Source organism: Lotus japonicus, chromosome 3 (assembly GCF_012489685.1).
Source record: "Lotus japonicus ecotype B-129 chromosome 3, LjGifu_v1.2".
Taxonomy (NCBI): Eukaryota; Viridiplantae; Streptophyta; class Magnoliopsida; order Fabales; family Fabaceae; genus Lotus; species Lotus japonicus.
This window is the reverse complement of record NC_080043.1, coordinates 14,238,623-14,254,827: the sequence shown is the minus strand read 5'-3', so window position 1 is coordinate 14,254,827 and position 16,205 is coordinate 14,238,623. Positions and strand designations below refer to the sequence as shown.

The following is a 16,205-nucleotide window of genomic DNA, read 5'->3' as shown; positions in this document are numbered from 1 at the left end:
GGCGTATCAAATTTCATCATTGTATGCTTTGAACTCGATTCTGTAGCTTGACCGCTTAATATTTCTCAATCTCCCTATAAAATGTTGAATGAAGACAAGTAATAGAGAAATCATATTGATTAAGCAACCAAGATATAGAACCAAATTCAGGGCATGCAATGACGACACATAGAGTGGGTCGGACGAGAAAGGTAAAGGTATATGTGATTTTGAATGAGGAGTATTTTGGAGTTTATTAAATTTGGGTAGGATAAGAAACTTAATTGGTGGGTCAAAAATTTAACCCTCTTTTCAGTGTACTGCAGATTTGCTTAGCAGGGCCTAGTCTCTTGGCCATTTGGGCCAAGAACGTGGAAGCTGAGTTATTTTGAACTATCGTGAAAAAAAACACGTTCGCGTAGAAACAAGTTTTCCCTCTTAGAACTTTTATCAAACAGGTTATGGTCATTATACAGAGAGTTGCAGACGCTGTAAACATGGACCAATTCAATGGCCAAACCTTGATCCTGAGCAACACTCAATTTCCACAGTGAAGCACAGAACTGGATGGTGATGATGGAGGAAAGGAAGAGGAACCAATTTGGTAGTTCACTGTGTAGCGAATGAGTGTTGAGGAGATTCACATTCCCTGAAAATGCCACCACCACCGCGGCCGCCACCGTCACCGGCGAAACCAGACAAATTCTATTTCTTCTACGGCCACCGGAAGCCCGCCCAGAACCGCCCCACCGTCCGCGGCGGCCTCTTCTCCAACCGCCAAACCCTCCCCCCATCCAAACCCAGAAAAACCACCCACCAACAACAACAACCACCCTTCCAAATCCAGAAGTGGGACCCACACTTCCTCCCCCACCGGAACCCCAAACCACCCTCACCATCGCCGTCGCCGTCGTCTTCATTCTCCGCCTCCCTCCGCCTCTCTCCGATCGCCCGTTTCATCCTCGACGCGTTCCGCAAAAACGGTTACAAGTGGGGGCCGCCGGTGGTTACCGAACTCAGCAAGCTCCGCCGGGTGACGCCGAGCCTCGTTGCCGAGGTGCTCAAGGTTCAAACCAATCCCACCCTTTCGTTCAAATTCTTCCACTGGGCTGAGAAGCAGAAGGGTTACCACCATAACTTTGCCTCCTACAATGCCTTTGCCTACTGCATGAACCGTAACAACCACCACCGAGCTGCTGATCAGCTCCCTGAGCTGATGGATTCGCAGGGGAAGCCGCCGTCCGAGAAGCAGTTTGAGATCTTAATCCGGATGCATTCGGATGCCGGTAGGGGTCTTAGGGTTTACCATGTGTATGAGAAGATGAGGAACAAGTTTGGTGTGAAACCTAGGGTGTTTTTGTATAATAGGATCATGGATGCTTTGATTAGGACAGGGCATTTGGATTTGGCGTTATCGGTTTATGATGATTTTAAGGAGGATGGGTTGGATGAAGAGAGGGTTACGTTTATGGTTTTGGTGAAGGGGTTGTGTCAGGCTGGGAGGATTGATGAGATGTTGGAGGTTTTGGGAAGGATGAGGGAGAAGCTGTGTAGGCCGGATGTGTTTGCCTACACCGTGCTGGTTCGGATTCTGGTTCCGCAGGGGAATTTGGATGGTTGTTTGAGGGTTTGGGAGGAAATGAAGAAAGATAGGGTTGAGCCAGATGTCATGGCTTATGCTACTATCATTACAGGTCTGTCTAACGGAGGGAGGGTTGAGGAGGGTTATGTGTTGTTCAAGGAGATGAAGAGTAAAGGTCATTTGATTGATAGAGCGATATATGGCTCGCTGGTTGAGTCGTTTGTGGCAGTGAATAAGGTTGGTGCGGGTTTTGATTTGTTGAAGGATTTGGTGAGCTCAGGGTACCGGGCAGATTTGGGGATTTATAATAACCTTATTGAAGGTTTGTGCAATTTGAATAAGTTCGAGAAGGCTCACAAGCTTTTCCAAGTCACTATTCAGGAGGGTCTTGAGCCGGACTTTTTATCGGTGAAGCCTCTATTGGTGTTATATGCTGAAGCGAAACGAATGGAAAATTTTTACAAGTTGCTCCAGCAGATGGAGAAATTAGGTTTTCCAGTTATTGATGATCTCGCCAGATTCTTCTCCATTTTTGTTGAGAAGAAAGGACCAATAATGGCATTGGAGGTATTTTCTTACTTGAAAGAAAAAGGTTATGTTAGTGTTGACATATACAATATTCTTATGGATTCTCTTCACAAGGTTGGTGAGATGAAGAAAGCATTATCACTCTTTGATGAAATAAATGGTGCAAACTTGAAACCTGACTCATTTTCATATAGTATAGCTATTCTATGCCATGTTGATCTTGGTGAAATTAAGCAGGCATGTGAATGTCACAATAAGATCATTGAGATGTCTTGCATTCCTTCTATTGCTGCTTATAAATGCCTTACTAAAGGGCTTTGTAAAATTGGAGAGATTGATGAAGCCATGATGCTTGTACGCGATTGCTTAGGCAATGTTACTAGTGGACCTATGGAGTTTATGTATAGTCTTACAGTTATTCATGCATGTAAGTCAAATGATGCTGAGAAGGTGATTGGTGTATTAAATGAGATGATGCAACAAGGTTGCCCTCCAGGTAATGTCGTATGTTCTGCAGTTATCTCTGGCATGTGTAAGTATGGAACAATTGAAGAGGCCAGGAAGGTTTTTTCAAATTTGAGGGAGCGCAAACTGTTGACTGAATCTGATACGATTGTGTATGACGAGTTTCTAATTGATCACATGAAGAAAAAGACAGCAGACTTGGTTATGTCAGGATTGAAGTTCTTTGGTCTGGAGTCTAAACTAAAGTCAAAAGGCTGTAAGCTGTTGCCAAGTTGAGTAGTGGAGACTGATTAATTCCTTTTTCTTTGAACATGCATAGTGATGCAGAAGAAGCATTTGCGAGAGATCAACAATTCCCTCCAGCGCCCCTTCCATCACTTTGCAAGTAACTTGAATCTTCAATTCAATTATGAAGTGGAAGCCTGCTGACATGTTAACATCTATGGTTATTTGTGCTATTTATAAAGAGTTGTGACTTCTATGAGAAGTATGTTTGATCCAAGATATATGCTTGATCTTGCTATCTCTCAGGTGGATGAAAATGAGTAGATTTGTTAAGATTGAATAATCTGGCTCACCAGGTGTTGATACTATAGTTCTTAATAAGGTGATTACAACTAGGTGTTGCTGTCTTTTGGCAACTAGGGAATTAGGAGGTCATTGTCCCTTCCTTCCATGAGCTAAGGTGATAATTTTTCATTGTTTGAATTGTTATGGATATCTCTTGGAAAAGACAATAAGTTGCTGGTTCATGAAGTGAATGCTTGTGTTTGGTTTGGGGCTTGGAAAAGTTCAGATTGAATAAAAGGATGTCCGAAGGAATCTGATATCAGTAGTTAAAAGAGAAGGGAGTCTACTTGAATGCAGCCTTGCCTTTTGCCAAAAGGCACTTCTGAGAAGGGTTAACCCCGAGATTAGTCACTGTCTTTGTGTCGTCGTCTTACCTAGGTCCCTCGCCGGAAAAATTATTGAAAAAGCTCCTCTTCTTTGTAAATCGTTTGGAGCAGGTCCTCGTCGGAGCCCGGAGCTCCGGCGAGTCATGATTTGGAACGCTGACGGGAACAAGTGATCTGACATGGATTTTAAAAATAAATTACTTTATCAAGCTGATTTGGATTTTTTATTTTTTTCTAATTAAAATTAACGGAAAAAAGTTTTAATTACTGAAAACTTAATTAAATCATCCATCTTCATCATCCAATTAAAACTCAGAAACTCAATCAATATTTCATTTTTCATCTTCCCCACAATCAATCTTTCATCTTCTTCACCTTCAACAAACCTAGCCACCGACCACCATGGACCTGCAGCCACCGAGCCACCACCCCCAGAAATCCACCCCCACCTCCAGCAAGCTTAACAACCCAGCAACCATTTGTACCCACCATGAAAAAGAGAAAGAGAGATCGACAGATAAAGACTATCTATGCTCTATCTATAGTCAATGTGGGACTTCTATCACACCCCCTCACGTCCAAGACTGAACAACCCGGAACGTGAGATCAACAACAACGGGTGGCCCAATAATGGGGGGTCTCCACAACAAACAACAAATGAATCTAGGATAGGCTCTGATACCATATTAGAAATTGGGAGGCCTATACTCAACCACAAAAGCTAGCTCAAGAGTTGAGATTAGAAATTGGGAGGCCTATACTCAACCACAAAAGCTAGCTCAAGAGTTGAGGTTTGCACTACCCTTATAAAGCTTATCTTGGCTCTATCTCTAGCCAATGTGGGACTTCTAACACACCCCCTCACGTCCAGGATTGAATAAACTGGAACGTGGGATCAACAACGGGTGGCTCAAATATGGGTGGTCTCCACAACAAATGGATCTAGGATAGACTCTGATACCATATTGTGCACTACCCTTAGAAAAAGAGGCAAAACAAGAACAGAGAACATTAGGGGAAGAGCAAAACCCCAACCCCCACCCCCAACCTACACCTACAACCAGATCTGTGAATCGAAGAGCAAAGAAAGTGGATGGTGATTAAGGGGGCTCGATGGTGATGGGGTTATGAGACGTCGGTATGGTGGCTGGGATCTGTCACGGTGGCTCGATGAGGATGACGGAGCTGCGAGGAGGAAGAAAGGAAGGCCCAGAGGTTGGTCATTGGTGGAGGTTCCTGTCTATGTTTCTGTAATTGGCGGTTTACAGATCTGTCACGGAGCACTAGGTCACCCTCCACCTGATTCCCCCACCCTCGATTCCTCCGAGCATGTTTGCATCTCCTCCCTCGCCCTTCTCAAAATGCTCAAACATTGTAATAACGTGCTCCTCTTCTTTTATCTCAATTGATTCACTTCACCAACCCAATTTTGAAAACTCTATTTTTTTTTTCGTACAGGTAAGGCTGGTGTTCCTATCGAAGTACCAATGGGTCCAAGACATTGGGATAAGTGGCGGCGCATGTGGTGGAATAGAAAATTCTGGGAACTGTGGATTAATAGGAGGTGATGATAGATAAGGAAACGTTGGTGTTTATGTTGGTGTTTATGTGATAATGGTGTTTCTTTATTTTTTAATTTGAGTATTGAAGAAAGGGGATGCAGATGATGGGATGAGAAGATGAAGATGTTTGTGAGATGATAAGGATGATGAAGAAGGAGGTGCAAATGTTTTGATTTTCTGGAAATAGAAGAAGTTTTATGATTTGTAATTTAATTTAATTTAGTTTGGGTTTTTAATTTAATTTAGTTTGAGTTTTTAATTTAATTTAATTTTCTGATGTGTAATTTTTTATATTTTTTAAATTCCAAGTAGGACTCATTAACACAGTCAGCGTTCCAAATCATCACTCGCCGGCGAGGACCTGCTCCAAACGATTTACAAAGAAGAGGAGCTTTTTCAATAATTTTTTCGGCGAGAGACCTAGATCAGACGACGACACAAAGACAGAAACCAATCTGACGGTTAACCCTTCTGAGAATTGTTGAACTTAATGAATTTGGGTTCCGATGCCCTGCTTCTGCTTCTACCTTGAAAGAGAACTTTGATAGTATCAATATTTAGATTATGTGTATTAAAACTGTTAAGTTTATTCTTAGTGCATACACCTCATTTGACTGTCTTATGGAATTTAGACCAACTCAAATGTTTGTAATTGTGCAAAAAACTGAAGGATGAAAATTGCAGCAATGATTCTTTTTGTATTTTACATTTTGTGCTTAGATTGTGCTTTCGTTTGTTAAATATCATTTTAGAGGTCTTAGAAATTAGACATGAAGTATTTCTAAGATACAGTTTTTAATACAAACACCAATAAATATACGTTTAGATAATTAATCAGCCTTTGTTTTATTGTTTTCTTTAACTTTTTTTGTTTAATATCATCTTGATTCTGCACTGCATGATTTGTATCCTCTTTCCATTACATTAACCAAATACGACCTTCAACAGATGAACTCAGTTGAAGTTTATATTGTTCTAACTGGGTCTACAAAAGCAGACCGCATCGATTCAATTCATAATTAGACCTTATAGGTTGTGGTCTATAATATTAGAAAAATACAGTGAAATGACATGGCATTTTGTGAGAAAATCCCCAAATCAATCCTAACATTTAACCCCGATTCTAAGTCAGTCTTCAAGCAAAACACCTTTTTAAATCTTTGAATTACTTGAATGTATGTCACGTTAGTCACCAACAACTTTACATATATGGATGAAAATGGCTGACTTTGAAAATTTAGTATTGAAAAACAGGACTACTCCAAAGTATTGTACATATTTTCGTGTTAAAGTGTGAAAAACTATGGCAACGTACTGTATTTACCGTTATCTTCGTTACTTTGACATCATTTTGTAGCTAAAGTGCAATATGAATCATGCAAAAAAGAATGACAATAGTAATAATAATGATCAAGAGTGAAATAAATACCACTGTCCTAATCAGAAATGTAACACCTGTAGGAGAAAAAGGCAAAAAAAAAAAAAATCAGAATACATACTGGCGGCACACTATACAGAAAAATGGCTAAAAGCCTACAAGATATCCAACTATTTTCATCAACAAACACACTTAAAGCTCAGATAACCAATTGGCTCTCTCTTCACCTGTAGATCTTTCCATGACTGAACATCACAGGATAATTGAAGTACCTCGATGGAAGGAGAAGGAAGGGTGCTCTGACTTTGATCAAGATTCTGAACTGAGGTCAATATCATCTACTCCTGGGGGAGACAATGGCGGTACAGCCACTTCATGAAATGAAGAAGATTCAATATCCAAAACCTTCCTTACAGTTGCTTGAGATTCTTTGGTTCTTCCAGCCTTTCTAGAAGGAAGGGATACAGAAGCAACAGCTCTTGATGAGTTACTACTATCAATTGACTGCAAAAAACTTTCTTTGGAGAGTGTTGGGGCAGATGCAATGACAGAACTGAAGACTCCAGATTCTCTCAAACTTTGTACTATGACCTGAAGAGAAATTCATCAGGAGATGAGTTTGGAGCTTTAAAAGGTTACACGAAAAAGGTTAAATAAATAAATAAATCATGGAAAGTAGTTATATTATCTAGAAAGTAGATGTTCTCTCTCGATATATCTCCAACAAGCCGAGTTATTGCTCCATCTAAAGTTACTCATTATGACATGTTTGGTCAACTTTCTCGTCATGAAAGGTGAGTATTTTCTTTCTTTCCATACCATTTTCTTATTACTTCCTCTCCCTCTCTCTATGATCCACTTGTTGGATAAATAATTTTAGGGTTATAAGGTTATCAGTCTCATTGTTTGCAGGCTTGTAGTATTAGTATTTGACCAAATTATTAATATGAATAAGGCCACAAAGGTTGGGGTATTAAATGTCGTTAAGATTGTTTCTCTTGTTTCTCTTACCATGGGAGCATATATGCGAGTCAAAATTCCCTTCCTCAACAATTTCAACTTCAGGTCTTTATCACCCCATACAACATGCTCATTATACCTGAAACAAGAACCAAAGACCAAATATTTTTAAAGATCAAAATATAGTGGTTAGAGTACGCGGGGGATGGGGGGGGGGGGGACTACAAATTTACGAAGAATTGAAGCCAACATACCACTTCATCATTTCTTCTTCAGTTCCAGTTGAAGCAATGATGAATGCCTGAAATTGATAAGGTCTACTTAGCATGATTAATTGGTGATTGGGAAAATTGTATTAAAATATGAATCAACACTCCACATCCTTGATCCATGCCACAGATTCGACAAGGTGTATGTTAAGTCGTTAACAGTCATTTGTCAATTGCTTAACATAGTCCTCCTCGTCTCTAGATCTGGGACCAGCTATGCAATGCACATAAGCATGGTTTGATCCATGTAGTCAGCCTAACCTAGTAGGAAGAGGCTTTGGTTGTTTTTGTATATGAATTAACACTTCAATCCCATACAAAACAATAGAGAAAAGGTATCTCAGTGCATGAGGATTGCAATGTACGAGTTTACACTTAACCCCCAGCTCTGAAAATCCATAACGGTAGCTGAGTGCATTGTGGGCAGTCGTACCCCCAGGAGCAATAAGGTTATTTTTATAACTAGATCCCAGACCCCATGACCACCAGGTTACAATGCACAAACCATACTACCATTATACAAGCCTCGCACTCTCCAGACTAGAGAAAACAAATTCTTAAGAAAAATCACTAAGAGCCAAAAAGAGGTAGATGAAGACCAGAAAGAACATGAGAAGATATTGTTAAAAATGACCTCATTATCAAATAATATCTCTCAAAATCTGGTTCTTGGTCGAGCTCAATGGCATATACCTGACGGTCGACCTCACTTAGTGGGATAAGACTTATGTTGTTGTTGTTACTAAGAAAGAGCCGAGCACAGAACAAAGATTCAGTAAAATAACTAGACACTGGGAAAACAAGTACAGTTTTCTAATATGCAATTTAAGTGCATTAGTTAGGATACACTCGGGTGTACTTGATTACACCCTTAGGATTTCTTTTAGTCAGTTATTACAGCTGTAACTAGTTTGTTATTCAGTTGATTAGTCTGTTAGAAGCTCAACTGTTCTTGAGCCTCTACATATTTCATGAACCTAGACTCTTTTCAGTCATCAATAGAATCAGTTCTCTAAACTATTGTCTCTAGTTTTCCTACAAAGTGCCCACCTGAATCGAACAGAAGGTGAAAAAATAAGAAAAAAAAAAAAACTCAAAAACTTACAGATCTGTCAAATTCCAACATGAAGCATCTTTTGACATCTTCTTTTGTAGGTTTGCAACCACAGCGATCACGTCTAGATGTTAAGTCTGAGAATTTAGCATATGTGTAATGTAAAACGGCAGCCTCTTCCAATTTGATTTCACTAGCATAATTAATAAAGAAATATTATGGCGCTATCAAACAATTCAAGAGATAGAAATATGTTTTAAGAATTAATAATATATTATACTTTGGGGTTTTCATGTAATTATGCCATCTGTGTGCACCATTAGGCCGAAGATGATCTTGTATTCTTGCGGCTGCTTTTCCATTTCCATAAGTAAGGAAGTAGTTTGGATTACCGCGTACAGAATCTTTATACATGCCAAAGTATGTATCCTTTGGAAGATGGTCATAGTTCTTCTTGAACATTGATACCTACTTTGCCAGGTTAGGAGAGAAAAAGGAAAAGAGAACTATTAAAATACAGAACATGCAAATTTTAAATCAGAACACAGAATAATCCAGCAGACATCCTCTAAATTCAGCCAGACCCCACACAGGCACAAATATGTCAATGCCTGTTATAAGAAAACCGCTGCATCCTTTACAGGTTTTCTCTTCAGAAAATAGTGCTCAATCACATCCAAGGATGAGCCAAAAGGGAAGGGGAGGAAAAGCTATTAGAAATCTACTATAAACGAATGAAAGATGACGATACAAATTAAGTCATTTACTTCCTTTCATGTCATAAGACTTGGTTCAGACCAATCTAATCCATGACTGTTGTGCGTAATCAAAGTAGGAGAGTGGCAAAAGAGACAACTATAGCATTCAGCTTTAACTACTTAAGTGTTTTTTCATATTCTATCAAACTACTAAAACTATGTCCTTCAATCAAAATGAGGGTTAGACTATGATCAGATAATCCACAAGATTTTCAACTCCAAAATACAAACCTCATTCGACTAAGGCAACCGTGAAATAGAGGCCATTGAAATACTTATTTAGACCATCAAAATATTTGCCAGTACTTGCAAAGGAAGACAGAATCACAAGCTCTCTGTTAGCACACAAGGCCATTAGAGAAAATTAAGTTCATTGAGTAAGATATGTGTGAGCCTCCAAGAATCCAAGACTCCAACGCCAAGTTTAGGGCCTATTTAGTTAAAACATTTTCTGTTTTCACTTTTGCAATGTGTTGATAACATATCCAGTATTTAATTTGAGGAAAACTATATTGGGTTCACCGGTTTAGATTTAGTCAAACTTTCTAATATGTTAAAGGACAAAACTTAAATACAGTTCTATTGGTGCTGTTTTTACTGTTTTCCAATCATAATATGGCTCGAGGGTTGAAAATAGGAGTTGAGAGAAAAGTTAATAAAACATTAAAAAGTGGGTTACTCAGTATTTCATGGGGCAACAGCACCACCAGTTTCTACATAACTGTACATAAGTGATGGGAACCAATGCAACAGAGAAAGGAAAAGGGAATAATGGGAGAAAATTGCTTAATGGAATTATGTGAAAGGAAGATGATTACAGTAGTATCACTACTACTCCAGAGCTAGGCTCCTATAGAGAAAGCATAACTTCTCTATTCTCTCTAACAAAAGCAATACTCACAGATGTCTCCCTCATGCTAACAGAATTCCCTTTATACACATACCCCCCCTGATTCCCGTAACTAACTCATCCTAGCACTCCTTTCTCACACTGCCAGCTCACTCTTCTTCTGGATTCTTCCTATTCTTTCCTCTCCTCACATACACACACCATACCTTGGGCCTTGGGTTAGTTGTTTCAGCCCATTCTCTATTTGGGGATCTATCAATTCCACCGCCTTGAGATACAACCTTGTCCTCAAGGTTGAACGCGGGAAACTGGTTCAAAATGGTCTGTTCTTCCTCCCAAGTAGCCTTTCCTGCAGACTTTCCGCGCCACTGAATAAGGTACTGGTTCACAGTGTCGCCCTGCTGCAGTACTGCACGGGTGGAAAAAACTCCCTCAGGCTCTATGGCATCCATGAATTCTCCATCCATCCCACTTGGTGCTTCTTTCTCAACATGATGATCACCTACTGGAACATCTTCTTCCTTCACAAAGACTTGGTGATACCCTGACTTCAAATCAAGTTTGGGGAAGTAGCGCGTTCCGTGCAGCTCGTCCAACAACTCTTCAATTACTGGAATCGGAAATTTATCGGGTCCTTGGCCAACCAATAAGGTAATTTGATGGTCTTTTTGTCTTTGGGGTGGCAGGCCTGTTGGTGCAGCCAAGACATCACTGTAAGCAGCCAACAATGTAGCCAATTGTTGTTCCTGTGCTTCAGTCAAATGGTTCTCAGTTCTGGGAATTACTGCTGTAATTGCAGTTCTTAGTGTTGTAGCTTGATAATACTCACCCGCCTCACGATGTACTTGGCCAAAAAAACTCTCTAACGCCAATTCCCCTTTCTGTGAGAAGTCCTGAGCCTGCAGACAAACCCATTTCCCCTCTTGCTGGAACTTCATGGTTTGTTTGCCCCAATGCACAATCATCTCCCCCAAAGTGACAAGCCAAGCTACTCTCAACACCAGATCAATTCCTTCCAAATCAAAAGGTAACACATCCACTGTGGTCTTGTACCCATTTATTCCCACCTCCACTTGCTTGCATTTTCCTCTGGCAATTGCTTTATGGCCATCACCCAAACGGATGCGCAACGCTGGAGTCGACTGAACAATCCACCCCATAACCTCCACCACACGTTTGGATATGAAATTGTGGGTTGCTCCACTGTCGATCAAAATCATGATGGGAACGCCATGGATGGAACCTTGTAGTTCCATAGTCTGGGCTTGTACGGGCTCTTCTTCCATCTTCATAACGCTGAATTCTCCGTCTGCTTCCGTCTCCTCTGCTCCCATCTCAACGTTCCAAGACTCTGGTGCTTCACCACTATCCTCCAGCGCATCGACTAGCATGATTCGGAGTTGCTTTTCAGGACACTGATGCAGTGGGTGATACTTCCTGCCGCACTTGAAGCATAAACCCCTCTGGCGCCGATCAAGAAGCTCCTGGTAAGGAAGGTGCCTTATCCCTTTGTCGCGTGGTGTTGTGGGAGATTTCCCTTCGTCTTCTCGCCGTTCCAATCTGTCTTCGCGATTCTTAACTATTACCCATCCTTGGTTTGAGTTCTGACCTGTTGGGCCCGATCCAGGAGAAATTTGATGGGCTGCTCGGGTGAACGAACCCGACCCGAAACCCATACTGGAGCTTCCTCCCTTTGACCCGGAAAGAGATTGTCCTGGTCCATGGAGCTCCGTTTCCACCGCTCTTGCCAAGGGTATGAGACGAGGACGAGGAAGAGAAATCAGAGTTCGCATACTCCGAACTCGAGCACGGATATCTTCACGGAGGCCATGAATGAAATTCCCAAAGTATTGCTTGTCGGGTAGATCTGAGAGCTGCTCGAAGACATCTCCCTTGCTTGCAGACCCATATCGTTCCAGTAACTCGTTGATTAACTTCTCCCATGTCAATCCGGGATCCAGATACAACAGGGAGTTGAAGTAGTGAATGGTAGCTCCCTCCATGCATAGGTGAGCTAAGTTCACCTTAACCTCAGGGCTTGTTCCCATTACATGGAAATAGACTTCAGCACGAGCTATCCACCCCGCTGGATCTTCTCCATTGAACAGTGGGAGTTCCACCTTCTTAGCGGATTTGCGGAATTCATCCAACAATCCCCCATCCAAGCGTGTCCATCCCGAAACGTTGGAAGATCCTCCTTGCTCTGTTCCCGATCTGGTAGCAGAGTTGTTGATCGTACTTCCGGATTCATCGCGTTCAACCGATTGCTTCGACAATCGCTGAGTTAGCAGGTCTAGCAAGCGAGCTTGATTTCTCTCTGCTTGTTCCTGCATGGTGATCAAGGTGGTACGCAGGTTGACGACTTCAGTTTCGAGAGCTGCAACCTTAGCCTCCATCTTCTTCGCCGGTGGCATTTGTTGTCAAAACACCGACGATGAACACTGGTATCCGTCTCGGAAGATCCGGTAGGTCGGACCAATTTGATGGGAACCAATGCAACAGAGAAAGGAAAAGGGAATAATGGGAGAAAATTGCTTAATGGAATTATGTGAAAGGAAGATGATTACAGTAGTATCACTACTACTCCAGAGCTAGGCTCCTATAGAGAAAGCATAACTTCTCTATTCTCTCTAACAAAAGCAATACTCACAGATGTCTCCCTCATGCTAACAGAATTCCCTTTATACACATACCCCCCCTGATTCCCGTAACTAACTCATCCTAGCACTCCTTTCTCACACTGCCAGCTCACTCTTCTTCTGGATTCTTCCTATTCTTTCCTCTCCTCACATACACACACCATACCTTGGGCCTTGGGTTAGTTGTTTCAGCCCATTCTCTATTTGGGGATCTATCAATAAGTTTTCTCCTGTGTTTAACTGGTAATGCACCATCTTAACTCCTTGAATCACAATCAATGTACTTTTTACTAAGATTTTCAATATTTTAAAAATTGTTATCTGTCCTACTCACTATGATGCTCAACCACCAGCAAAAAATGTTTCCCATCACAACATCTCAACCTTCAAGCACTTGTCCACCCCAAAGACAGTGACCTAATGCACCAGTTTGGGTACTAAATCTCAAACTCTGAACTCAAAGGCATGTACCTCAACTAAACCAAAAAACTAGTACTTCATAGATAATTCTAATAGAGCTTTTGAACTTTACAGTCAAGAAACTAGAATAAAACGTTCCAAGTGTCATAACTCCTTTTGTGATTCTACAAACTCATCATATACTTCAGAAATTTCAGTAAAACCCAAAGTAAAACATTGATAACTTAGGTCAGTTTTACAAATATAGAGAGTCCATTGCTTTCTTTTAATAAACTTATGTGTAGTTGTTCAGAATGAAAAATCATCAGCGCAGTCGGTTGAATAAAGAAACTATCATTATAGAGAGATTCACTTATATTTAAATATTAATTAATGAGCCTGGTATAATTATATCAATGGAAAACTGTTTATTTCAGGTTCTCTCTAACTTAATAAGGCACACACTTTTGGCAAAGACTATGTTCAGCTTTCAGGACTTACCTCACTGAAGGGTTCTTTGACATCATCTCGTTCAACACTGCTCTCCTAAAAGCAAAGTCATGAGCATTAGTTACAACAATGAAGCTAACAATGTAGATACATTTTTTCAGTCCCATGAGATACACATGAACACTACGCAATTAAGAAGAGTCTGCAGATTCTACTCACATAGTTAGGAAATATGACCATATCAACATTTCCAGGAACATCAAGAAGCAACTGTCTTAAAGAATACTCTCGAGCACCAGCTGGGTGTATTAGTTCATCTGTATCAAGATGAAGAATCCAGTCCATCCCAGCATCCTGATGATGCAGAAGATTGTGTTGGTCAACTAAATCAGGCACCAAACCATAATAATGTTAAAAAATGAAATGAAAAGAAGAATTTATACAACGTAACAGTTTTTCATACCCTTGCCATAACAATAGCCATCTCCATATTGAGGGACTGCTTCACAAAAAGTTCATAATTGCATGGCTTATAAAAGAAACTTGACAGCCATGTCTCATTCCAAATACGACTGATGCAATCGAACACAAATAATTAGCATAATAAATCTATCTCTTAGAGAGTGAAGAATTTGAATGACAACACCTAATCCTGATGACAATAGAACTTAAGTATACTGCAATTATATATACAGTATGGAAATGGCAAGGAAAAGAAAAGATATTTTACACCAACCAGCATGCAATAAAAGAAGCACGCGCTTGAATAATGAAAAGAGTAAACATGGACATACAGAAACAACAAAATATTTTTGGCATAAACATCCTGCATATCTAAATGTAATTTGAGAAACTCCAGATAACACTTTAACAATAGAAATTTCAAAATCAATTCAAACTTCAAAGGATGTGAGTCAGTAAAAAATGGCAACATTGATTAACCTCTTGGCTTGTTGTTCTTCCAGCTGTCTTGTTCTATATATAACTTTCACACCCTAGTTAAATAACAAAAATCAAATTAGGATAATATTATTTGGTAAGAGAAAAAGGAATTCAATATAAATCAGAAGAACCAAAATACTTATTCATGAGATAGACAGAATACCATGTTTGTCTACTTACAGGAATTGATTCCAGGACCTTCGATACTTCAGGAGAAGCAGCCTTCCCCTCCACAAAAAGCAAAAAGTCTGTGACTCCAATGACTTTGTGATAAAACATCCAAGGTAAAATCTGCTCAAGCCCTGCTGATGTACTAGTTGTCACACAGATCTGCATACCAACAAGCAAATATGGATTAAATCAAGAGCAATACAATCAAAGTGAAGGGGCAAAAAGGCTTTGTGTTGATACAGTAGCTCAAAGAACAATGACTATCCATCAAACTTTCAGAAACAATCATCACTTTTCACATCAAAGATTGCAATTAGCAAAAAAAGCCTCTCGCCTTAACTCGATTTACAATCAACCCATCAAACATATATCATAGAAAAGGATTAAAACATAGATCAAATGAACTCATACTCCAGTAACGACATAGTTTACTAAAACTTCAACTCAGCTTGGATTGAATCAAATTTCTAATCGAATTTCTATTAGATTTGCCAAGTTTAAAAGACTTCTGCTAACACAGAGACAAACACACATTCCCAGAAATATGCTAACCAATAAATTTTCTACATCAACCCCATCTACAAGCACAGATCAGATGACCTCCTCATACACCAGAACTTGCATAATTTACTGAAAATTCAGCTCAGCATGGATCAAACCCAAAACCAAAATCCCCATCATGAAGCCAACCCTTTTACTTCAAATTGCAACCATAATTGGAGGGCATTTCAACAAAACAAAAACTACGATGCAGAGGAACCCAATTGAACAAATGAAGCAAAAAACAAACCTTTGGTCTGAGAGAAGCCTCAAAGTCAAGCTTCCAGTTATGGTAGTAAGGAAAGGAAGGGGATGAGGATCGACCAAGTTTGACACAATCAGAGTGGGAATGGGAGACAGGGGAAAGCGGAGAAGGGTCCATGCCAGGGAAGTGAAGGGAGCCAGGAGGGGACAAAAGGGTCGCTGGATCGGTGATGCCACCACGCCATTGAAGAATGAATGCTATGGTTGCCAAAGAGACAGGAAGCAGAGTGAGGAGGAGTAGAATCTTCGAGGAGAAAGAATGTGAAGATGATGAAGAAGATGGGGTTGAACGGAGAGGAGCATGGAGCTGGTGGTTGGTGATCGGCATGGTGGTGGTGGTGGTTGCAGATGCAGTGGTTCACACACCAAACGGGTCACACACGATGGAACATCTCTTGTTCTGTGACAGTGAACAGAGTGAACAAGGTACAAGGTTGTCAAATGTCAAAGTAGATTAAATGAAACTTAAATTATTTAAATAAAAAAGATGAATAAAAAAACTAAAAGATAAAGTTTTTT

General features: G+C 40.3%; 2 protein-coding genes across 6 annotated transcripts; one reads left to right on the top strand and one right to left on the bottom strand.

The window, feature by feature from the left end:
* The first annotated feature begins 211 nt into the window (after positions 1-211).
* On the top strand, positions 212-5,626 carry LOC130748065 (pentatricopeptide repeat-containing protein At4g20740). 4 transcript variants are annotated; one of them, XM_057601156.1, is made up of 3 exons: positions 212-4,824; positions 4,909-5,014; positions 5,325-5,626. In XM_057601156.1, exon 1 carries the CDS (start codon positions 635-637, stop codon positions 2,828-2,830), a length of 2,196 nt encoding a protein of 731 aa, XP_057457139.1. In that variant the 5' UTR covers positions 212-634; the 3' UTR covers positions 2,831-4,824; positions 4,909-5,014; positions 5,325-5,626. The 4 variants fall into 4 exon arrangements, with proteins under 4 accessions (XP_057457139.1, XP_057457138.1, XP_057457137.1 ...); XM_057601155.1 differs by having other exon boundaries at positions 4,909-5,170; XM_057601154.1 differs by having other exon boundaries at positions 4,909-5,216.
* A 760-nt stretch (positions 5,627-6,386) lies between these two features.
* LOC130742784 (glycosyltransferase-like KOBITO 1) lies at positions 6,387-16,131 on the bottom strand. Of its 2 annotated transcripts, XM_057594882.1 has the most exons (12): positions 15,673-16,131; positions 14,892-15,041; positions 14,712-14,764; positions 14,233-14,341; positions 13,989-14,123; positions 13,821-13,865; positions 8,954-9,141; positions 8,725-8,866; positions 7,605-7,651; positions 7,402-7,489; positions 6,663-6,981; positions 6,387-6,467 (listed from the first exon to the last, which is right to left on the bottom strand). In XM_057594882.1, exons 1-11 carry the CDS (start codon positions 16,012-16,014, stop codon positions 6,700-6,702), a joined length of 1,581 nt encoding a protein of 526 aa, XP_057450865.1. In that variant the 5' UTR covers positions 16,015-16,131; the 3' UTR covers positions 6,387-6,467; positions 6,663-6,699. The 2 variants fall into 2 exon arrangements, with proteins under 2 accessions (XP_057450865.1, XP_057450864.1); XM_057594881.1 differs by having other exon boundaries at positions 6,387-6,981.
* Positions 16,132-16,205: the final 74 nt, after the last annotated feature.

What these genes read in the sequence shown, in the direction of transcription:
- LOC130748065 (XM_057601156.1), top strand. Translation starts at nt 635, where the DNA reads ATGCCACCACCACCGCGGCCGCCACCGTCACCGGCGAAACCAGACAAA.
- LOC130742784 (XM_057594881.1), bottom strand. Translation starts at nt 16,014, where the DNA reads ATGCCGATCACCAACCACCAGCTCCATGCTCCTCTCCGTTCAACCCCA. An exon ending in TCAAAGAACCCTTCAGTGAG is followed by an intron (nt 9,142 to 13,820) that starts GTAAGTCCTGAA and finishes CTGGCAAAGTAG; the next exon opens with GTATCAATGTTCAAGAAGAA. An exon ending in TGTTGGAATTTGACAGATCT is followed by an intron (nt 7,652 to 8,724) that starts GTAAGTTTTTGA and finishes TATCAATTTCAG; the next exon opens with GCATTCATCATTGCTTCAAC.